The 25,523-nt window shown below is 37.9% G+C and overlaps 1 protein-coding gene across 4 annotated transcripts in view; it reads right to left on the bottom strand.

Annotated features, from left to right (window-relative positions):
• Window positions 1-21,757, bottom strand: part of RAB11FIP2 (RAB11 family interacting protein 2) — a 41,311-nt gene extending 19,554 nt beyond the window's left edge. The window contains exons 1-5 of one of the 4 annotated variants that reach the window (XM_019940072.3): window positions 20,815-21,757; window positions 14,958-15,400; window positions 13,778-14,246; window positions 10,141-10,216; window positions 8,395-9,160 (exon numbers count right to left, since the gene is read on the bottom strand). In XM_019940072.3, the coding sequence (XP_019795631.1) occupies window positions 10,147-10,216; window positions 13,778-14,246; window positions 14,958-15,400; window positions 20,815-21,167 (1,335 nt within the window). In that variant the 5' untranslated portion in view covers window positions 21,168-21,757 and the 3' untranslated portion in view covers window positions 8,395-9,160; window positions 10,141-10,146. Of the gene's footprint in view, window positions 1-8,394; window positions 9,161-10,140; window positions 10,217-13,777; window positions 14,247-14,957; window positions 15,401-20,814 lie in introns of those variants that run through there. The other 3 variants (XR_002177316.3, XM_019940071.3, XM_004322632.4) reach the window with 3 other exon arrangements.
• Window positions 21,758-25,523: the final 3,766 nt, after the last annotated feature.

Below are 25,523 nucleotides of genomic sequence, written 5' to 3'. Positions count from 1 at the left end.
CCAAAGATCATGGACAGCAAATTCAGACCTAACTGGTTTTCCATCATGAAATGGTAATGACGATACTGTTGAAGAAGTCCTAAAACTTGAAGGCTGAAAGATACCCATGAAATTAAGGCATGTTTCATCAAGAATATCACGTTCAATCAAGTTTAACTTACTATTTTCTCCTGGTGAAGAAAAGAAATGATTATTTAAAATACAGTCAATCAAACAATTCACAAATTTCCAAACATAATCTGTATGAATTCCAAAAATTCTCCATTTCTTTACAACTAAGCTTGTCAAACTTTGTTCTCTTTAGTACCCCTGATCCATGAGAATAAATCTGACAACAAGCATAAAATTGCCTCGACATCTCAAATTTAACTTAAAAATTCAGGTAGATTTTTAAGTTTTACTCCCTATCATAATTGTGCTTCTCTTAATAGAAAAAGAATCTTTTCTCCTTAAATCTTTAGGAACCTTGTCACTCTGGGAAATTGTGTTGTGATTATCCTGTTGCTCTGAGTAGATCCTGGTCCACTGTCTGCCATATATCCACTAGAGTCTACCTGAGGGTACAGGGGAGTGGAAAGCAAGTTCTGTTTACTTTGGAAGCCAAACAGTGAAACTGGACAGAAGCGATGAGAACAAGGCACGAGGGCCCTTGACAGGGCCTGACAGAGCACAGGTTCTGTCTGCGATCAAGGACAACCCAGCATCCCTGATCAGCCTTTTCCTATGAGGAGAGGTTGAGGACAACCTGGGCAGAGGTAACTCTTCCAGGAAGGTGGAGAGCGAAGCAAGTTGGCTCACAACACCCTTGGCCAAAAGTACCACAAGCTGGCTCTGTACCCAGGACGAAGCCAAGTTCTGGAAAAGAAGCCTTGGTGCCCTCTGGTCACCAGGAAGGCCTCCAATGTTCAAGAACACCCTGCAATGAGGCCCCTGGCCAGAAAGCAACTGCTTCCTTAACCTGTCATCTCTGCAGACCCTTCAAGGAGAGGCACTCAAGGCAGCCAGACTTCCTGGGGACCCTCCATTTGGTGACACAAACCCCAAACTCCTGTGTATCCTCCTTGGAAGCAGAGCTGCTGGGGTGACTGGGGGATTTCTGGCCATGCTACACCCTAGGCTGAAAAGCCCAGCCTTAAAACATTCTTGGCAAGTAAGAGCTGGTTTCACAGTGCTACGAAATTAATAAAATTTTGCTAGAAAAGAATTTACTGTTTTGTGTTAAGATACACTCTCCAGCCCCCTCCCCAAAAAAGATAAGTATAATGATTTTACTGGAAATTATACATTATACTATCTCTCAGAACGCTGAGCTCGGAGACTACTCGAGTAGAATCTTATACTTTTGCTTAAAAAACAAAGACAGGGGCTTCCCTGGTGGCGCAGTGGTTGAGAGTCCGCCTGCCGATGCAGGGGACACGGGTTCATGCCCCGGTCCGGGAAGATCCCACATGCCGCGGAGCGGCTGGGCCCGTGAGCCATGGCCGCTGAGCCTGCGCATCTGGAGCCTGTGCTCCGCAACGGGAGAGGCCACAGCAGTGACAGGCCCGCATACCGCAAAAACAAAAACAAAAACAAAAAAAAAACAAAGACAAAAGAGTGTACTTTCACTGACAAAGAAATGAAAGAGCCAACTTCTAAACCTTGGTTAGAAGGGATATACTACTACCTGTGTGAATTTCCTAAGGCAGGGACCCTCTTCCCAAAGGGGTCTCTGAGGAGTTTTTGGTAAGCGGCATTTATCTTTCTTACTATGATAGTTTTGAACAATTTAATTTGAACTCAGTCATGTGAGTTTATGAAAACCTCATCATCCTTTAAGGTAAAGCCACAGCTTAGATATTTACCCTGCACTGTCCTTATTAGTGCTATGCGATAATTTCTGGACACAGGATTTTATAGCAATACTGATTAGAATACCTTTGCCTTGAAAGTCATAAAATAAATTTTCTACTAAATACAGGGAATACTTTTACTTAATTTGAATGTGGTTTAGTTTATTTCATCAAAGATTATTACTGAACATACATCTTGAAAAAAACTTTTATCCAGTTTATTGTTTTCTACCAAATGTATGTCCTTTATCAGTCAGTGAAAAACATGAGCTCCTAACTTCTTTTATTTACGGTTTTTAAAGTTGAGAATCTATTGTTACTTGTAAATAATTTCATTTAACTTATTTAAACCAATTGTTACAGATTCTGTAGATGCTTTGTAATAAGATCATAGCAAGAGCTACCATTTCCAGGTTTACCATGTGGCAAACCTACCTTCAGCACTTTACGTGCCTTACATCATTTAATCTCTTCCACAACACACCAAGGTTGTTATTCCATTTTACAATTAGGCTTAGAAAGGCTAAGTAAGGTCATATAGCTATTCCAAAGACTCAAATCCAGACCTGAGTCCTAAACCTGAATTCTTAAACCTATCCTATACTCGCTTTAGGATATTCTACTAGTACTGTATTTAGATATTCTATTACTATATTTATACTTTCATGTAACACTGAAAAATCCTCAGGTAGAAGTAGTTAAATATACCTTCTGAATCAAATATTAAATTATGTTTGGTATGATTTCCATTTTAAATTTATTTGGGGCATTTAATTTCTTTTAAAGTGAAAAAATCTACATGAAACAATATTGTACACCTCAAGTAAACAAAACATGTGATTAACCTGAATACCCCCATTCCCACACCAGGCTCCATAACAAAGAGGTTGTTATACTTAATGCAGAGCTGCTGCAGGGCACTCACTAATTGGCTCCTGGTAGCCTAAAGTAACAAACATACTTCCTCAGGAACCTACCAGGCAGGGAACAACAGACAAAGACTATAGTTCCAACTAGAAAAGCAATGGTAAAATTACTAAGTAGTTAGCAGACAACTAATGATATAATAGTACACAGTCACAATTTATAAAACATTCCTTCCAAACACATCTCATAATTTTTAAAATAAGCTTTCTCGCTATTTACTAAAACAATTGTCTATCTACTCATTCCCCAACGTAAAAAATCATGTTCAACGGTCAGGAACAAAAGTTCAAAGGCCTCTTCCTTGAAGAAGCATTTCCTAATTTCTAGCAAGCTGTTCCTCTCCCTTCCCGCAGCAAATGCTGTGTTCAACACAGTTCACTCTGCCTGGATTACAGGTCACTGCTTACACATCCCTCTCCCTAGTTTATGAGGCTACTAGTAACCTATGAATCTTATCTTCAACCCATCCAACCCCTAGCCCTAGTAGACTTTTACAGACATGTTTGTGAAAATAATTTTAAAAATTGGCAATTTGAATTAAGTTTTATCCTGGACAAGGTGATCCATGTAATTGCTATTTAAGTGGTATTAGCACTTTTGTCAAAAAGATATGTAAGCTTAAAATAAATATATAAAATACATAAAACATTTTTACTTGATGTATAATATATTCAAAATAGTTACATAATACTGTAGTTTAATATTTATATTAATTCTTACACATTTACATTATAATTATTATCTGTCATATAATAATACTGAATTATATTTAACACATCAAATAATCAGGTAACACTACCACCATATATTAAATATATAGAAACAGCACCCATATTTTAAAAATTAAAGCTTTACTGCTATGAAAAAAGGTAACCACAGGTGATATGGTCACAGTAGTCCAAAAGGAAATGTTCTAAATATAGAAGCAGGAGGCCTGGAAAAGTGGTATACAGAAGTAAGGGAAAAGTATAAAAGAAAGAAGTTATTCTCTTAGTGAGAAGCTAACAAAAGGGGGCAAGGTTTGGTAAAACCAAAAGCCACTGGAGAGAAATACATGGAGTAATTACAGTGTTAAGGTGAACACATTTTAAATGCATTAAGTCCACAAGCAGTTACAGAACACATTCTTGTGTTCAAAGAAGCCAAAATATTTTCCAGCTTTCAAAAACAAATTCTCAAGAACTGTTATTATGTTGATACTAACTTGCTTGTCTCGAATAACTCAAAACACATAATTCCTATTCTCTAAAAACAAAATTCTAAAATAAACAAGACAGCACCTCATTAAAAACACAAAAAACCGTAGCCCTCTCCATCAAGACTGAAATGCCAAGTTTGATTCAAGACTACAGACCTGACATTGCTGTAATACAGTTTTTACAGTACTGTGATTCATCAAATTGAAGACACCGATTGAAGACACATCCTTGGAATAATCCTCCTTGTTTTTTCTCCTTTACTAGTCCCCCACCATCCCTCCCCTCCACACACACACACACAAGCAGAATGGTTAAATCCCATCTATATTAGCCCAGAAATGTATCTCAGAGAGGTTCCCTTCTTCTCCATCCTTACTGTCAAGTGACCTCCATCAACTCTCACCTCAACAATCACGGTAACTTCCCAACTTGTTCTCTTGCCCCAAAGCCTCCTCCCTGTTCCCACTCCTGGCCCCAGCAGACCCCCCCACCATGCTACAGAGTTATCTAAGATATTACTCTGATCATATCACAACCCAACTGAAAAGTCTTTCAAAGTACCCCAACGCCTATACAATGTCCAGTCCTGAGCATGGAATTCAGACCTAATATTTACATGACTGCTTTTATGAGCTCTAAGAGCAGGATTTATATCTTAATAACCTCTGCTGTCCTTGTCTATAGCAAGTATTGCTCTATCTTATTAAAGTACTGCTGTTCATCCAAAAATAATAAAAATGAAAATATCATTTGATTATCAGATCTGAAATTCGGAAAAAGTCATACTGATGGCCTGGAGCAGCCACACGTCGGAAGCAATGGAATGAATCAGACCTGCAGGGCTTTCTTTCTTCATATTCTTAATCTTCAGAGTATAACATGTTTATAATAAAGGTTTGCTGACTGGGAGTTTTCTGAACCAGAACTCGATTCATACTCCAACAATTTCAAATTTACACTGGAAATGATTAGACCAAGTACCTGAAATTGGGACTCTCGAGTCTCAGACTTAAAGGTACCATAAGATCATGACTTGAGGGACCTTTGCATATTATGTAAAAAACAAACTGAGGAAGGACAGTCTTCTCTCTGCCCTAGATCCTGACAGTCTTAAACTGGACAAGGAAAGTAGACTGCCAATTTGGAATAGACAATTTTAGCCAAGAGGCCACAGGTAAAAAGTAAACGGAATAAAAGTCTAAACTTAGAATCACATAATTTATGTCTCTCCAATATATTGCTCTTAAAATATACATGTTCATTAATGGCAATTAACGAAGATTATTAATCTACATGTAACAAGCTTCTCTGCTTGTTGATTTTGCAAATAATCCTCTCAAATTCTATCTTAAAGCAAAATATTTATATATGATTTACAAAAATTAGTACACTAAGGTCATTGGAATATAATCTTAATACTCTCCTATCAGAAACTGCAAGAAGACTTACATACTACATCTTGTATTTGATCATATCATAACAACCTGTTCTCTTTAACTATTGGACTCGCTATGTGTTATCCTGTGTCCAGTGCCTAAGAGCTCGTTAATTACCTAAACTATACCTCCATAGGTCTTGTTAATTACCCGTCTCCTGTCTCAGAGGACCTTGTTAATAACTTGTACAGTCTCTCTAAAGAGGTCCTAACAACACATTAAAATTAAAGATGCTTTTCTTTTAGCACCTGTCAAGTGCTGTAAATTGAGAAATTTTCACATCAGTTTATTAGCCTACAGTAGTTTTTGTGGATTTTTTTGGCTTGTTTTCTTCTCTCACAGATTCTCTGTGTATCTCAATCTCTCAGCTCAAAATAATAATAATGATAATAACTTAGCAAAGTCTTTTTGTTAGAGCTTTTATTGTTTTCAATTTTGAAGTCTATAAATATCAATTTGCATTAGCAAGTTAGCAAAAGGATGGCATGGTTGGTGCCTGCAAATTAACCCATGGGGAGATGTACCAATTAATGAAAGCTATTATAATGAGTATTAGGATGACAAAGGGTAAAAAAGTTTCAAGTAGTACCTGGGGAGTTAAGCATAAAAGTTCGAGTTAGTGTTAAGGGAACTAATCACATCGCATATTTCATGCTCCTAGTCATTGTTTCATTAGACACATTCTGTAAATCCCTGGGCACTAATGGATTAATGGCTCCAAAATTCATGTCAAGTTTTTATTTTCTGTCTCATAAATGAAGCTACAAATTTTCAGCTGTGTAAAAGATTTATAGGCTGCTATGAATAACAGGGAGATTATCTTTAATATTAGACAAATAAGGATAAAAAATAAATATTGCTATTAAAGTAAACCTTATGCAGGATAAGGTTTACTAAGCCAAAGACTGAGCTTTAAACTTATACAGGAAAAAAAAAAATGTCCATAAGGAGCATTATAAAAATGAAGGTTTTAAAACTATGAATATAGGTCTTTTCTTTAGGATCATCTGTTTACTATAACTTTTTAAAATAAAAATGTAAGTCTACAGTGAAGTCTTTTTTATGGACATATTATACAACTTCATAATAATGGTTACATGCTTAAAAGCCTATGGTGATTTTTGATTTGAGAAAATTAGAGACACATTTAAATATACATTCTAGATAACTAACTTTTTTGCAGCTTTTAAGAAAGGTATGGTACAATCATCACCGGAATTGATTAAAGAAAGCAGGGACGGAGGAAGGGAAAAGAGAAGTAGGTTAACCTGATCCGGAAAGGAAAAGGCATACTATCATGCAAAATTATAAAATGTTAGTGATAAATATGAGATCGCCATCTCAGACACTATTTATGTACTGCCCTAAAAAATACCTCTTTGGCCTAAGTTCAGAGCAAAGAAGTAGACAGGTTCTTCCACAGCAATTACTGCAAAAGGAAATATATGCATACATGCTCTAATAAAATCAATGATACTAGGCATGTTATTATACAACATACCATTAAGTTCTGTAGCGCAACTAAGAGTTTGCTACATGGTATATTCACAACTACAACAAGGCAGAAAATAATGAAGGGAAAGTGTGTTCTTTGTGCAGGTCATAAATAGAAGGATGTTCCCAAAACAAAATTCTCTGGTAAAAATATCTCCCGTAAGGTCTTGCTCTCTGATGAGCTACCTCTAACATCAAACAACATTAGCTCATCCTACAGAGTATGCTTATATTCCTGACTATATTTTTTTAAATTTCAGAATAAGACATACACCACAAATTTTCTCCTTATATTAATGAACTCTCTTAATTAACCAGGAGGTATCTTCAGTCCTAAACTGGAACCTCAGAAGAATATACCTCACAAATGTAGTCTCTTCAATTTATTATAGGTAGCATACAAACACAAGCATATTTTTTAAATGTTGTTCATCACTACTGATGCCTTGGTGTTACCTGAATCCTGAAAAACAACCCATCCACAGATGCCATAAATATTTAACAGTCAGACATTTCTGCCTGGTCTTCAACGCCTAAGTAAATTTAGATGTTTCTTAGCCATTCAACCAAATTCATACTCTTCTCCACACCCCCGTTTTAGTCAAGCCGATCTCCTCACTGATCCCTTTACTTAGTTAGGGCCCTGTAGACAAAGCTAATATGACTAAACTGTCCATTCAACTATGACTTTACCAGCACGACTCCTGATTCCTATTCATAAATAAGTACTTACTGAACTTTTATGAAATAGATGATATAATTTAGATCAACAATTTTTAAGCCTGAGAATCAGCAGGAAGTTTTTTTTCTTTAAATGCTGACTTTTATTTCAGGGCCCACTCACTGAAGATTCTAGCACTGATGACATGCAGTGATCTAGGTGCTGCAGGCACCCACAAAAGAAGATTCAGCACAACTGTTCAGCAGTTGATACAGGTTAGTGGGGACAACTAAAACTGAGACACAATGAACATCGTACAGCAATTATGTTCTATATCAGCAGAATTCCACAGAAGGGAACACTATGTTATCAATCAAAATAGGATTAAAGAGTTTTCAACATCAAGGATAGCTAGGCTTAGGACACTCAGAGATGAGTGAAGAGTGCATTCCACAGCTGAGCCAAGGAATAGAGTTGGCCAGGCTTATAGGGACCGCAGGGTAGAGAGGTGCAGTAAGGAAATGAACTCACCTGGCACAGAAAGGTGAGGAATTGTAAAAGAAAAGTTGGGTAGTTAAGAAAAGCCTAAAATACAATAATCCTTGAAAATTAGGAACAAGAGTTTGGATTTGGTGTTGCACACCAGTGGTTCTGAAAGGTTTTTGAATTAGGCTTTCTTAAAAAGAACAAGAGGCACTATGGCCCCTGTGCCATAAATGATAAATAATAATGATGCTACGTGCTATAATAAATAAATGCAAAAATCACAGTAACAATATTCTGAAAATTTATCATTCAAGACAAGGTTCAACAGTTATTCTTGTTTATCAGGTGGCCTTCCAAATGCATTCAGGGACCCAGGTTGTCCCTATCTTATGGCTCTGCCCTTCTTAAAGACCCCCATCCAGCTAGTACAGGGTTCAGCAAACTATCTCTGTAAAAGGTCAAATAATAAATATTTTTGGCTTTGTAGGTCATACAGTCTCTGTCATAACTACTCAACTCTACCATTATAGCACAAAAGCAGTCATAAACAAATGGGCGAACTGCACTCCAAGAAAACCTTACTTGCGAAAACAAGCAGCAAGCCAGATTTGGCAACCTTCAGCCTAGGGTATGGACGAAGACAGGCAATATGGGGGACTGTATAGGAGGTTTTCATGGGACTAGACCTGAAACTGGTATACAGTCATCCCTCGGTATCTGTGGGGTATTGGTTCTAGGATCCCAGGAGATTACTCAACTCTCTGGACGCTCAAGTCTCTTATATAAAATGCCATAGTATTTGCATGTAACCTACACACATCCTTCCCATATACTTTAAGTCACCTCTAGATTACTAACAACACCCAATACAATGTAAGTGCTATGTGAATACTGTAAATACAATGTAAATGCTATGTAAGTAGCTGCCAGCATGCAGCAAATTCAAGTTTTACTTTTTGGAACTTTCTAGAATTTTTTCCCCCAAATATTTTCGACCCGAGATTGATTCCACGAATGTAGAACCTGGGGATATGGAGGGCCCACCGTACATCTCTTCCACTAAGTCTTCAATAAGCCAGAACTTGGTCACATGTCCCCACCTAAGTGAACGGTCTAGCTCCATCTCTGTAAAAAAAAGGGAAATCTGGTTTGGTGAACATACCCACCTATTTCCACTTTCCAGAGGGAAAATAACCCAGTATTAAAGAAGAACTGGTTGTGAACAAATTATTGAAAATGGTATAACAAACATTCAGGAATATTTGTTTTTGGAAAGTTAATTACTGCTGATGCAAAAAATCATTATTTTACAAATTGTAGGGTTAACCACATAACAAATTAGTTGATACTGATTCTGCTAAACTACCTGTGATTTGTAATTAAAAAGCAAGAGCAAGAGCAATTTTAAAATACAAACAACTCAATACCAATAGTAAATTAAGAAAACATTTTCCTGAAAATTATAATCCCAGCTACCCTTTCACATACACGTGTAGTTGGACTTTTACAGCATGCCAAGTGTTAGACAGTGTCCACACTTCTTAGAATTGGCATCCAGGACACACACAATACGGTACACTCACCACACCCAATTCAGTGTTCTCTGGGTCCACAGCTAAACCATGTTTCTTAACTGGCTGCACTCAGGTTGGGACATGACTGAGCGCTGCCCAATGGGACACACGTGGAAGTAATGGGTACCACTGCCAGGCCTGGCATATAAAGACGTCCCACATGTGATCCTCCACTCTCTCTCCCTGCTGCCTTGGAGGATGGGTGTTAAAGGGTGGCATCACAAGAAGGAAGGCATCTGGTTCCTGAGCAACTGTGTTGAGCTGAGCAATAGCATGGAACAAAGCAGCCACTTCTTCCAGCCCCGTCTCAGAGAATTCAATTGTGACAACAAGGAAAAATAAACTTTTACTGGAGCAAACCAATGAGATCTGAGGTTGTTTATTGCAGCTGATAACCTAACCTAATTAATACAGAGTTCTTAACAAACTCCAGAAATATGTTAATTAGGATATGAATATTAAATTTTGGTAGTCCCTTAAAACTCACTTAGATTTCTAATCATGTTTAGTTGTATATAAAAATGCACACACCTGCCTTTATGGATCTGTTGTTGGTGTTAGCAGGTGTCTCAGTGTTATTAGCCCACACTGAGCTGGAAGCAGGAGACTAAGGGAATGAGAGAATGAAAGTAGCATTTTAGGAAATCCATCTGCTATACCGTGTTCATTTAATCAAAAAATGCTTTCCAATACCAGCTACTTCCCATCATGCTGGAGATGAAGGGTTGAAAGATGAATGAAATGCAGGCCCTGCCCTCATGTTGTTCATGGAGGTGAGAGGGAAAAAAAGTGGCTGGTCACATTAGTGAACAATGAGATGCCCACAGAAAGGAAGATTAGGTAAGAACATGCTGCAGCACAAGGAACAGATACCTCTTCCTACAAGAGTAAGAGAGGCTTCAAAGAAGTGGGGGTGGGTAAGAGGAAAGAGACTGAGAATTAGTAACTGCAGGGAAAGGTGTTTCAAAGAGCCCTGCTCTTTGTAGAAGTAACCCAACAAAAAGCCTAACTCATTTCCGCTCTCAGTTTTATGTAAGACTATGGGATCTATTCCAAGAACAGAACCAAAATGCAGTAATTTTTGTGATTACGAGGTGATTTCTTCAGGTGGACTTTACTTACAAAGAAATAAAAACTAACTTTCAAGAAAGCGTTCCTTAGTATTTAAAATTTTTTTGGCATAAAGAAAATTCTATGGTTGTAATCATACACATTATTCACCCAGAGGGTAATAATATGGTTCCTGTGTACCTGCAATCATAGCGGAGACAGCTCACTAAAGAACAAAATCCAGTTCCACAGCTACATATTTTACCCTTCACTTTGTTCAGCATTCTCAAATATATCAGTCGGGCTTCCCTGGTGGCACAGTGGTTGAGAGTCCACCTGCCGATGCAGGAGACATGGGTTTGTGCCCCGGTCCAGGCAGATCCCACATGCCATGGAGCCTATGGTGCTGAGCCAGTGCATCCGGAGCTTGTGCTCCGCAACGGGAGAGGACACATCAGTGAGAGGCCCGCGTACCGCAAAAAAAAAAAAAGAAAAAGAAAAAAAAAGAAAACATCAGTCACAAGTGTCCAAGAGAGGACTTCCCTGGTGGCGCAAGTGGTTAAGAATCCGCCTGCCAATGCAGGGGACACGAGTTCAAGCCCTGGTCTGGGAAGATCCCACATTCTGTGGAGCAACTAAGCCTGTGCACCACAACTACGGAGCCTGCACTCTAGAGCCCGTGAGCCACAACTACTAAGCCCACGTGCCACAACTACGGAAGCCCGCGTGCCTCCACGACAAGAGAAGCTACTGCAATGAGAAGCCCGCGCACCACAACAAAGAATAGCCCCCCTCGCCGCAACTAGAGAAAGCCCATGTGCAGCAACGAAGACCCAACACAGCCAAAAAAATAAATTAATGAAAATAAATTTTTAAAAAAAAGAGTCCAGGAGACTCCGTAAATGGATCTATTTAGCACTACAGAAAAAAATAATTCACAGCATGTGTCCTAGTGATGTGAGTCTATAGCTTCAAAGTGCATTTGGTTTAGATGTTAAGGTGAGAAATCTAAAATGTCCCATATAACTGAGGAATGATACTGGGAGGATAAATATGAATAGACCAAACTACCTCAGACTATATCCTTCCTAATTCCACTCGAGACAAAGTTGCTTTCCAAGAATTTGAACTGTACTCTCTTCCTAGATCTATTTATATTCAATCCTTCTTTTTTTATACTATTAATTAGACCTACCCCTTTATTGCAAATGTTTCACATTTATCACAAAGATGGTTTGTGACACAAAAAGGAAGAGTAACTTCTCAGGAATCTACAAATGTTTCTGTTCTTATAGCTGGCATCTCATGAATATGAAGAAGAGAAATTCTTAAAGTTAAAAAACCTATTGTTTTTCACACATTTGCAATCATTTTATATAAATATCACGAAACAGCTCTAATTTTGATACAGTATTAATATCGAAGTAACCCAAAACAAAGCCTGAATTTCACAAAATGCCACACTCACTTTTAAAACATTAATTTTTAAGTCCACGTAAATAAGCCCAAGTATAAGGCAATTAAAAATTTGAGGATACCTATTTTTCCATATGCTGCCATAATTTAAAAATTATTTTCCTATTGTTTCCCATTTTTCTTGCTTTTCTTTGACTCTAACATTATGTAAATTATCCAATCTCTAAGTTATCTCAGTTCTTTACAGTAATCCTCTTCAAAAAAAGTTCAGTTAAAGAGGGGAAAAAAGCAAATACATTTCTATTTACCTCTGTAGTTTAAGACTTAACCGCAATATGTGAAGTACACTATGTAAAATACCAAAATGAAATGCTTGAGAATAGCATGAAAAAACCATGGACTCTTCAATAAAATATTAATACCATATGATAAAAACGTATTTCTTTGGAGTACAGTCTATAAAGAAAACTGAACAATACTTTCTAAAGCCACAGCAAATACCCATTTATTGATAAAAGAAACACAAACTTTCCCTGGAAAACTCTAAATGCATGTTTTAGAAGATCAGAAGACAGGCAGGAGATCACAAGCCTAAAAGGGCAATTGTTAGTACTATTTTCTGTTTATAGTAGGACAACACAAAGCACTGTTCTTGAACAAAGTATGACATGGCAATGTAAACAGCAACCACCGTTTATGGGTTCCCTATTTGGGGCCTGGCTTTGTACCATGTACTTTATCATTTATCGTCTCCCAATCCTATCAAGTAGATATCATTTTCCTTATTTCAAAGATGGAGATGCTGAGGTTGAGAGAGGTCACAGAGCTACTGAGCCAGGTTTCCCACTGGGGTCTGAACACCATACGTCCTTGCCTTGGGAAAGAACGTCTATGTTACATGGCAAACAGCCTACCATGCTCTTCCATGATGACTGCTTAAGGTTCCAATAAATTCATCTTACTCTTTGCTTGAGGTTTCCTTAATCAGCTATTCCACCATTCACTTCTGCAAAATCTATCATTTTATTTAAACCATACAGTTCCAACCTGTACTAAGGAATTAGAAAAGTACTATTACATAACTGAGAACAGATTTTGAAAATCTAAACCTTATCATGATAGATTATTTCTATAACTATAAGTCATCATTACAGATACTCTTTGATGTATTTATAGTACCCACAAGGTTCACTGAATTCCAATAAACATTCACAAATAAAAACTACTCTAAATAGCCATTTAATAAGGATAGTTAACACCTATTATGAAAACCATTAATACTGAAGCCAGCATTTCTTAAAGAATAGTCCATAGGCTGCTATTGGTCCATAACTAATCTCCGGAAAATAACATCTAGAAACACAACTTATCACCTAAATTTCTGGCTTGAATTAACTCCCACTGGTGATTCACTCCCACTATGTCTCATCAAAAGCTATGCTGTTTTCTCTGTAAGTTTCGGTGAGCTTCTGGCTAACATAAGTAGAAATAAACTACAGTGGGGATTAAGAATCTTTTATCCTTCTAAGATAAAAAGTTCAATTCCAAAGATGTATGCAACACTGCCCGGCTCCAAAATTAATTATAAAAATAAGATAAGAATTATTTTTCAAGTAAAATAAAAGGAATTTAAAAAGGATATTTGATACTTTCAAGTACAATATTTTCCAAAATAGCACAATTTCCCCCCGTTTAAGCTTACCTTGAAGATGGCATTATATTTGAAGCCCTGAATTTTGTTGTAAACGGATTAGTTGACTCATAATCAAAATAGTCCTGACGATTTTCACTAAATGCATTAGGTGATTTCAAGTCACAAGGGCTATCAGATCCCCCATTGTTAAGTCTATCAGATCTTCTGCTGTCTTTTTTTCCAGTCACTCTTTCAAACAGGCTAACTTTCTCCCTTTTTTCTCTTTTATTTTCTTTTCTTACTTCAGTTGATTTTGAAAATAAATTCATGCTGCTGTCCCACGATTCGTTGCTTTCTTCAAATGGATTTTTCTTCCTTGGCAGTGTTGCAAATTTTTGGGGTAATGAAGCAGTCACATTTGTAAATGGGTCATTTTGTCTTCCGAAAGACGATTCACCTTCACCCACACTGCTGTCAGGTTGGTTCATTTTAGAAGTATCAAAGCTTAATGTTCTTCTGTGTGGAGATCTGAGACTTCCTGCAAACAATTTTGTAGTTAGTACATAATCAGTGACACATTACATCACACTATTTGACATGTTCTGTGAGCATACTGCTGTTTTTAGAATGAGAGCAATTAGCTATTTAAAGATATTAACCTTTTAAAATAATCAAGGAAAACAACCTTAAAATGCTAAGGTACAGCGGTATGTAGGCTAATAACAATTAGTATCTTGCTAGACAATTAGTAATTTACTCAGCTCAGAAAGAAACAATCACATAAACAAATTATAATGTCAAAACTAAAGGTTCTGCTTGGCATCATAGTGCTATAAATTCTCAGACTTTTTTTCATCATTAGCATTAAATTTACTTTCTTACTTCTGAACATTAAAGGTTTCTTTTCTAGGAACTTTCTGATGAAACGGAATATTCATTTATGCTTCAGGCTTTTGAGACAGGAGAAACGGCAGTTAAGAAAAAGAAGCCAGGCCATGAAAAGAAACCAAGAATCATTTTTATTCTCTAATAATATAAATACAGTACTGAATGCAGACAAGCTCTGCCTTTAATATACTTACCAATTTTGAGTACAGTAGGTACTCAATAAATATTTGATGACTAAATTTAGAAAATACTAGCAAGAAACTCCAATTCTTATTCTCTAACTTTGAAGTCAAACTTTAAAAATTAAGAGGGTAGTTCAAACCACGGAGGATCAACAAGAAAGAATGCATGAGTCACTTACCACTTTCCGGAACTGCTCCAAAGGAACCTATCTGGTGTCCGAGAAGATGCGTTTGAGCAACAGTGCCAGCCTTCAGCTTCTCCGAGGATACGTGGGCCCCAGTTAAATCAGACATTGAATGCGCTGAAGAGAGTCGCTGAGGACCCAAAAGGAAAGGCTTTTTTGGTTTAGATTTCATCTGTATTTCACTACTTGAAAATTCAGTATTGGCATCAGGCATGTGAGAACTTGGAATGATTGCAGAAGATGTATCAGAAAATGTCCCATCATTTTTTCTACCTTTCATCTTATCTTTTAATTTTGCAAAAGGAGATCTTGTTTTGTCCTTCATTGATAAGTCAAACATACTTGCTGTCATATTGTTCCTCATAAATTGAATATTGACCTTTATCTCACCCCTGTTTTTGGCTCTTTTTCCTTGTTTGGATTCTAAACTAAACCACCTTAAAGAGAAGGAAAAACTGGGTTGTAACATGTAATGAAGAGAGGATTATTGAGCTCTGTTGTATACAAACAGCTTTTTAGGTAAAGTTACTCTACATCAAGGCAATCTAAGCACTAAACGAGAAATTGTCAGCCAGAGTGCTTCTGGTTTTATTCAATGCTTCATTTAAAAAACAGATAAGTCTCTGTCATGTGGCATATACAGAAGGAATCAGTCTTTTTTGAAAAGCTATTTAGACAACTTTTTCTTTCATGATTTGAAAATCACTCATCATCAAAAATTCTTACCAACCATACATAGCCTATTATGTTTCCATCTGGGGTAAGTGTTGCTAATGGCTGAAGAACATTTTTTAGCATTAAAAGACACTAAGATAGAGACCCTGAAATAATTCATCAATACAAACTATTTTTGAGCACCATAAAATGATAATGACTAATTTTTTAATAAAATAATAAACATTTAGCCTCTATCTCAAAATAGTTCCTCTGCAAAAGCTATTAAAAGAATTTTGTTAATATGGGAGACTACTCCATATAGTTTGCTAATCATGAAAATCGCATATGATATAATTTGCATTCATATAAAATGGGTCAAAGCCTCTTCCTGAATAAAATATGCAAATTAATAAAATGCAAGAAGTGACAAATAGTCATAAATCTTGTAAAGCGTTTTTGATGAAAAAAGAAAGCTTACGTGCGTCCTCTTAGAATCTATTTGTTTCATTAACTACTGGTACTGTGACAATACCAAATAAAACTTATTTTAACTGGAGCCATATCCTATGCTTTTAGTCACTTCAGTGAATTACACTGCCCATTTTTAAATGATGTGTAAGAAGCAAAGTTTATTTTGGTTTTGTTTACAGTATTTTTATCCATGAGAACCTCTCCAGCTGTTGGTGTCACAAATGGTCAGTCTACAGGGCAAACAGCCAAAAAAACTACAAACGCCAGCCTAGAAGAGAGTTTCCACAATGTTTTCACATTACTTAACAATGAAGTATATTATCCGTCCTGTATATATCTGATATATCCCGTATATATCCGTATATTATCGGAGACAGGTCATCATTTAAATACAGCTCTGCAAGTGTTAAATTTTCTTAGCTACAAAAGGAACTCTGATCTAATTTTACAGGATATACCAGAAGAAGCTACATTTACTATCAATTGGAAGACTGGTTCAAAGGCCTTTCCAGGCAAAAGAAAACTGGCACATAATACATATACCAGCTACATCTTAGCAAGTAACATGCAAGAGAAATATTTTCTATTTAATTTGAAGCAATTCAATCAATTAAGATCTAGTTGCATCAAAACAAGCAACTTTTTAAAGAGAATATCTTATAATAGAAAGCATTAACATGAATATCTTATAATAGAAAGCATTAACCCTAAATAGAGAAAATCCCTTATCTGAGGCAAATGGTGAAATCTGAAAACTCAGAGACTAGAAATAAAAAATTACAGCAATAAATTCTGTGGAATAGAGAACCTTCAACAAAACAAAGTTGAGCACTCGAAAAGCCTGGAAATGAAGCAAGGTTATATATCCAATTATTAACTCACAGTTTGGGGAAACAGAGCATTTTCCATGGGGGAGAAATCCTTCCGATGGATGGCCCATGAGAAATGCTCTATTAACAACTCAGGTTATATAGAAAATAGGTGAATCCACTTTGCAAGAAATGCACCCCCCAACCCCACAAATCCCCAAACAAAATGAACCAAACAAAAACTCCAAGCATATAGGGTTTGCATGTGTATAACAAATCAAAGCAAATCTGAGGAAAAAATGAAGCAATAACCCAATAAATGTAAGGGAGTAAGGGTAATCGAAATTCATAAATTTTAGAAATGAGACCAAATAAATCATCTAGTCTAACATCCTTATTTCACATATGAGGAAACTGAGGCACAGAGAATAAGTAACTTCTCAATGTCAGATCGGAGTCAACAAGGAAAACAGCCAAAATTGATGAATAACAGCTGCATGAAAATAGTAGTTGTTTTGTATCTAATGAATCACATATGTCAATAAGGTTAAACGCATACCAGGTTGTACCTTACAGGACACTGTATTTAATCAGGAGACATGAGAGCCAACAAAGAAGGCAATGTAGGTTTTGTCCTGCTAGACTGTAAGCTCCTTGAAGGCAGTGTGCCTCGCACTAAATAAATGTTTACTGAATTTTCATTTCTAGAACTATATTCTTAAAACAGCCATGCTACAACCCTGTGTGTGTGTGTATGTGTTGCACTGTTTTGTTCTTTGGTAAGGAAAGATAAAGACTTAGGTAAGCTTTAATGGATAAAGCAAGTCAGTGTTTGAATATAAACTGTAAAAACAGTATTTTCCTTCCTCCTCGTCAAAAAAAACCCTCCAAAAACCCAACTGCGAAGAACTTTAATATACCAACTGAAAATACAGGCATGACAAATAACTCTAGCTGCTTTGTTTTGAAAGTGATATAATAGGGAAGTCTTAATGAGACCTTCAAGAATCATTCCAGAGATAGCACTTGTTTTCCCAGGCTTCAAAAAGATAAAATGAAGACATAGCATTTGAGGCTTAGTGGATTAATGCTGATTTTTTTTTCACCTCTGGAGTGCTGGATTTAAACTGTATATGGCCTCTGTTCAATTTTTAGTGGGCACAGGTCCATGTTCAAAAACCACCACACATGTGGGAACTATTCCCAAGCAATTGGTACTGTGTGGTCAGAAATGGGACAAGATTGGCAGTAAGGGTGCCAGAGGCCAGGACGCAGGTGCACTGCAGAGCTGCACACAAAAGTCCTAAAATCTGCATGTGCTTGAGTCATACCTAACTCTGGGGACTCTGATAGTTACTACTTTTCATGAGCATTTAAAAAAAAAAAAATCAACATCACCCACTTCTGCTGTTAAAAAAAAAAATCAATCGGTATTACATAACAGCATGAACTATTTTACCATTCTATTATTAAATACTGTATTGTTTCCTTAAATCTCGTGCCAGAACCGACCCAGACACCCATTAAAGTGGGAGATACAGAAGTTCTCTTTCCATGCCCCACTCAAAGTGTTCTGGCTCAGGCCCCTCTTCCCCTCTCCTTGAAAGAAAAAAAAAGGCTTTTAATTTCAAGGTATAAAAATAAGTAAAATGATAGTTTTAGCCACCACACTTCTTGGCTTGTCATAACACAACTGGAAGACAAGCTGTAAATACTTGTCTTCAGTGTCAAGAGTAGAAACTGTCACACCCAGCAGTTCCATGGGACTTCTAAATCAGCTGGTAGCCTTCATCACTCATACCGGTTTTCTAAAAAGCACTTGGGAATATGCTGACAAGGCTCAACAATGTGCAGAATATTAAATATCTTTCTTGCAACACACCGGTGACTCAAGTCTGTCTCTTACTGGGCCATATGTACAGCTGTGCTGGAAAAGGAAGCTATTAACTATATTAAAAAACTAGAAATATTACCAATAAAGAGATCTCATCAAATACGTGGTCCCCATTTACCCACAAAGAAAGAAAATGTTAGGGATTTAATAACATATGAAAATCACTTTGAATGCAATAACATCACAAGCGCTCTTGATAACATTTAAAAGCATTTTCCTTCCCAAAAGTTCTAATCCATTTCATATAGTAGCCAATAGAGAATTTCTGTACGGAGACTACGATATTGGAGTATCGCTTACAGCCAACTTTATTGTAATTGTGATGCTGCCAAAGATAAGGAGTAAAACAAGAAGAAACTTTAAAAGCTTATTTCATCCTCAGAATCTCTGGGTTCACACAGTTGGGCCTACTTTCACTCGGAAAACTTATATTTCAGAGAAGGCCTGTAGTATATCATCCATTAACACTAAAAGTACGGAAAATGCAGTATGAAATTTGCAGATGCAATATACTTAAAAGTTTACATTCAAAACACTTCTAAATATTATTTAGTAAGGTCATCTAAAATTGGCAATTTGAAATAAATTATTTGGTGATTATCCATTTTTCAGTTTAAATTTGATGAAGAACTCCTCAGAAGTAACTGAATGCTACTTTGTAGGTATCAAACAGTGTTATTAAAATCATTGATATATATTCAACTTTACACTTTTCTTTAAACCCTTTTCTCTCCTTTTAAAATATTTTCATCTCTTCAGTTAAATATTTACCATTTTCCTCCAGCATTCCTAGTATTACTTCTCTCTCTACCCTTTTATCCCACATATATTAAACCAAAGACCTGATTAAAAAATTTTTTTTCAATAAAAACTCCAATCAAGAGAATCTTGCAGGAAGATATGTACAGAAAGAACATGAGATGGCTGTTTTAAAATATAAGAAAATAACATGAACTTCAAGAAAGTTATTATAAAAGTTCTTCTTAAAAGCATAAATAAATTTCAGTTATAACTGAAACAGCAAAGCTATTTTTGGAATCTGAAGTCCTCATAAATTCAACCTATATTTTTCTCTCACTAATTACATCAACTTTAATGTTTTCTCAGACTAGAGAAATTATAAGTTTAAGCAAGGGGTGAGTATCTCTATCTCAGAAAACATACTATTTTCAATTTAAGACATATATCCTAGTTTTAACTTATATTATGGTTTTTTAAATTAGAATACATCTAACCTAAGTTTGTAAGTCATATTAAAAAGCCCATGTTTTTATTGAAGATGTCATTAAATCATTTCATCACAAGAATTTAATCACTGTCTCCAATCTGACTAGCATTTAATATGGTCTAAACACACTGGCTTTACAGAACTAACTTTGAAGTAATTGCATTCAAGGTTGAGGATATCTGTACATACTTTTAAAACTTTTCTTTTAATAGCTTTAGACTCCATGAAGATGTACTGACCCTTAAATCTGAGCTAAAATAAAAGTCAACTGTGTTTATAATGATGAAATAAAATACTGAGTTCTAAATTTGGTAATTTACCACTTAACAGCTTCAGAGTTCAATTAAAAAATATATATATATATATATATATAAGACGTCATATTGGCAGACTTAATTTTCTGATGTTCCATTTTCTGAAAAACTGTTCATGTTTAAAGATTGTAACAATTTACATATATGTTGTTTTAATTGGTCAACACTATGGTCCAGTCCTCTTATTAAGCAGTGAAACAATGTTTACTTAAAATCCTGCGCAAAATATTCAACTATTGAAGATGTTTACCTCAAACAAATGAGAGAGTAATGGATCATTAAAGACTCCACTTAAAAAATGTTTCTTCACAAGGGCTATTTTTACTTCAGATTCATGCAAATATGGTGTTTAAAACTGGGTCATATTTCAGTCCAAAAACCAATGCCCTAGATAGACAAATAATTTCCAAGAACAGGAAATCCATAAATGAGATAATAGTTAAACTCCCCCCAATTCAAAATAAATTACATAACTTACTCTGTTTTCCTTCTTTGTTTGTCCTCAAAGATGTCATTGAGATTGATGGCCACCTGCCCTAAAAACTTATCCAGACCCACCAGGGACCTGTGCATAACTATGAGGAAAAGGATGTATTTCTCTGGATTCCCCTGCATTAGCAAACCAGGCAGCTCAAAAGAGGCCTCTTCCTTCCAGACTGGCTCAAGGGTTTTCTCAGCTACAGACGTGGAGTACTTTTCCTTGCCCAGCTGAATTATAGTGTATGTGTCATTGGTGCCACTTTTGCCTTTTGGCTTAAGATCTTTGGCTTGGAGCACTGTGACCTGCACGTGGGTCGGAAACCACTTTTGGGCTTGCTCGGAAAGCATCATTCTGTCCTTTTTCTCTGCACCGAGTTCACCAGCGCAGGCAGGGCCCCTCCCGCAGGGAGAGCCTGATTCCTTAAATCACTGCATCCTAAGGACACTTAACGGAGACAGGCAAACTCACAGCTGCCCGACTTCCCTACGGCTGATGTCCAAACGGCTTGCTGGGGCAGCCTGGGGGCACAGCTGCTCTGGGGGTCCCCTTTCCTCTGGAGAAGCACAGGGGCCCACCATCACCTGGCCGCGCAGTCCAGGCCTCCGCGCGGAGGCCCGCGCCTCGCGTCCGCACCTCCACGCTCCGCCGGCCCCGGGGACTGGCCCTCGGCGGCGACTGGTGGCTCCCAGGCCTCCGGGCAGGTGAGGCCAGGCCGCCAAGGCCCGAACGGAGGGCGGCAGAGGTGGGAGGGCGCCCCCGCCCCAATTCGCAGCCCCGGGCTTTCCGCCCGCCTCCTCCGCGCCTCCCGCCCGCCCGGCGCTGGTCCGCGGGCCCGGCTGGGCTCCTCCTCCCGACCCCGGTAATACGAACCGCCGGCGGCTCGTGCGGCCTCGCTCCCTCTCGCAAACCTCTCCCGCCTCCTCCCCCTCGCCTCGGCTCCTCCTCTCGGGCGGGCCTGGGGGCGGGGGCGGGTCGCTGTGGGGTGGAGTGGGACCGGGGGCGGGGGACGCTGCAGCTCCGGCGCGGAAGGACCGCGGGGTGGGCCGCTGGCGGAAGGACGGCGGGCGCGGGTCTCGGCCTAGCCGAGCCGGCGGCTCCTAGCACCAGGCGGGCGGCGGCACTTCCGGGTTGTCCTTCTCCATCTTGATCTCGGGAATGCGACGGGGCGGGGCAGGGCCGGGCGGGGCCCGGGGTCAAGGGTCAGCACCTCCCCGGTTGCCGTGGTGACCGGGGGCGTGTCGCGCGGGCGCTGAGGCCGTGAGCTAGGCGCCCAGTGCTGGAGGTTCCTCGAGCAGGGGGGCTCTGGGGACAGCGGGAGACTGCTCCGAGAGGAGGCAGTCAAGGCCCAGGGCACGCCCGGTCTTGGGAGAGACCCAGTTTCAATCTTTGGAAGCTGTCTTTGCTGTACCGTGGATGCCCAGTGCCTGGCACCGAGCGGGCGTTGGATGAGTGGTGGTGAAATAAATCAGTCCCTTTAACTGGCCGAAAACATACTTTTCCCCAACCCCTTATCCACTCTTCCCTTTTTGAAAGGAGAGAAGGCTGCTAATTGACTGGAATGACATCCCCCACTCAGACGACAGGAAAAAGGGAAGCGGATAAAAGATTCCAAAGCTAACACAGGGGTTAATAAATTAGATCCTGGGAGGCACTGGGCTGGAGTCAGAAGACCTGGTTCTGATCCCACATCTGCCACCGTCGAATGTATGACCTTGGTCAAGTCATTTCCCCTCCCTGAGCCTCGTTTTCTTCACAGGTAAAACAGGTCTCCGTAAAGTCTGAGACGCCATCGCCACTCTGTGGGCTTACGCGTCCAAAGGACCCCCTTGGGCACTCACAGTCTGTTAGTCTATCTAACGTCAGACGCCAAACGCAGAGGTGATTCTGGTCGTATTCGGCTAAGTCAACTAAGAAAAGCAAACAGCCTCCCTCACCAAGGGCAACCGACAAGTTCCTTACCTGCCCTGAGGGCAAGTCCTGAGGGACACCAGCGCTGTTGGAATGGAAGGGACGGTGTTAAGAGAACAAAATGTGGATGTGTTAATACTGCATTTTTTCTGAAATCAGCCTGATCTAATGGGAAAAGTTTGGGTAATGGCTGATGAGTCAGGAGCCTTGCTTGATGTCCTGACTGCCAGAAATTCAGTACAAAGCTTGTGATGGGCACTTAGCTTCCTGAGACAAGGAAGTTAGATTCTGGGAGCCTGGATTTCCTAGTCCATAAATTGTTGATAAAATTGCTACTATAGAGTTGGGAGGGGTATTAAGAGATTATACATATTCATTTCCTGGCATAGTATGGAACATAATTCTAAGTCTCCCTTCCTCCCTCTATTTATTACAAGATACATTCTATCTTTATTGTATTTATTTCTGTTCATGTCTTATCTTCCCAAGGAAAGTCTAACCTCTTTGGATTGCCTTGTGTATCATGGATCATCACTTCACAGTGTTTAGCAGGCAGTAGACACTCAATTATTGAATGCCCTTCTCCCTTTACAAGACTAATTTTGAGAGTAAAACAATATGATAGATGTGTATACACTTTTCCAACTTAAAGTGACTATAAAAGTGTAAGGTATTGTGTTTATGATTTTCAGGCAATGTTTAAAACTTTTCAGTTTGGGGAGAACGTTGTGTTCTCCATGTTTTCTCGCTATCCTCATGGATACTAGCTGAAGCACTTAAAACTCTTAAGAAACAAGGGTCTTTTCATTACTTTTTGAATGGAGGTATGGGAGGGCCCAATGCATTTGTGTCAGAAGAGCAACCATACAGTTGGAAAACCTTAGGGGGAGAGGGGATAACGTTATATATTATTTTAATCTTATGGAAAGAAGATACTCTCCTGACTCTAAAGGACAGCACCACAAACCTCAAGACTACTCAGATTCTAGCACATTCTTTCAGGGACCCACTGACACTTGCTCGCATCTATAGATTTCATTTATTGGAAACCACAGTTTTTTAGTGCTGCTTACACACAGTGGCTGGTGTATGTTCTGCATGAAGTAGGCACTCTAAAAAGAGACATTAGATTAATTTATCACCAAGATATTCAGGGAACCAAACTACAGATGAATCTTGAATAATCTTGAGCCATCTAGAATGAAAAGACCTGGTTTTAGGTCATTCTGATGAAAGTTTACTATAAAATGTAAAAAAGAGGCAGAATTTTCCATCTCTGAGAGACAGTGTATGAAAAAGCCATGTGTAGAAAACAGAACAAAATCATCATACTGTTAATATTGCACCTGGATCCCAGAGTGGGCTGTTGTCAACCTGAAAGAAAAATATTCTCAGGGATTTTTAAAGGGTGCATTGGAATAGTCAACAGTGAAATTTCAACCAGTATGTCCAGGGAGAAATAAATTGACACCTGAAACTTACAAAAACAAGATAAACATCATGAAAAAAACTTAAGTGTAGAATTGTTATAAATTGCATTTTAAAAGTCGTCATGTCTCTATTAAAAGTTGTAATTAAATAAGAAATAGGCAACTATAATAGTGAATGTGTGTTTCTAAAGAGCTTAAAATTGTTTGATAAGCTTTATTAATGATTATAAACTTGTTTACAAGTATCATTTCACCCATCTGAAATATAGCCATCTCTAGGGTGGAAGTTGGCAGCAATGATTCACAGCAATGCAGTAACAGACTTCAACAAAATTCAGGGAATACTCTAAAAGCAAGAGCTGAACAAATGGAATTACTAACATCTCTCCCTGTTGCACCTAAATTTCTTTTGAGTTTTCCCAAAACTTGGCTAGAGCCAAAATTGTTTAGTTTTACTATCTGGCAAGATCAGAAGTCATGACTTAATGTTCTAAGCCAAAATAAAAAAATAGTATATTTTTGCCCCGGAGAAAGCAAATAAACAAACAAATCAAAATGAACTAAATAGAACTTGAATTGCATTATAAAAGTGTTTTTCTATAAGAAAGTGTTTTTTTTCTTTTTTGATTATTTGTATGAAGAGTAAAAACATGTCAGTCGAGTCAAATATATGGTTGGCTCACTGTGAAATATAATGGTAATTATGTAAGATCTGAGATCAAAGTGGTTCTACAAAAATGTTTATTGTCTTACAGTCTAAAGATTCTTTTTACTAATTTAAAAATATACAAGGACCATAATTTAAACAGGGAAAAAGGATTGCATTCATAAGGACAACATACCAGAATTAAAGGAGTCACTTTTTAAAAATTACCCTATGACTAATGATATGTCCAGAAATGTTTGGTGTAATTCCAAAAATCAAGGGCTTGGAAAAATAACATATCTTAAAGGAGGAAAATGCTGAAATTTCTAACTGTTAACAATACTGCTGCAATGAATAAAAATGATTTGGCCAGAAAGTAAAACTAATCAATATTTATTCTTCAATAGTGGAGGATTCTACAGACGAAAATATTTACTAAATGCCGCACCTTTAATAAAATCCCATAAGGAGACTTATTCTAAGCATCATCATGAATCTTTCCATTTTTTTCCCCCTTTGGGCATCAGCATCTTCAAAATTAAGACTTGCAAATCTATTGTAGGACAATTATAGTGCTCTTAGTTTTTAAATAGCCCACATATACATTGCATAACATATACATTATGTACCAGATATTGTTTTCCAGATGGAGGTTCAGAAACATAGGGCAACAAGAAGCTTTCCCAATGTACCATTACAATCTTCAGACTTCAGATACACAC

This window comes from Tursiops truncatus, chromosome 16 (genome assembly GCF_011762595.2).
Source record: "Tursiops truncatus isolate mTurTru1 chromosome 16, mTurTru1.mat.Y, whole genome shotgun sequence".
NCBI lineage: Eukaryota > Metazoa > Chordata > Mammalia > Artiodactyla > Delphinidae > Tursiops > Tursiops truncatus.
This window is presented reverse-complemented; position numbering and strand designations above follow the sequence as displayed.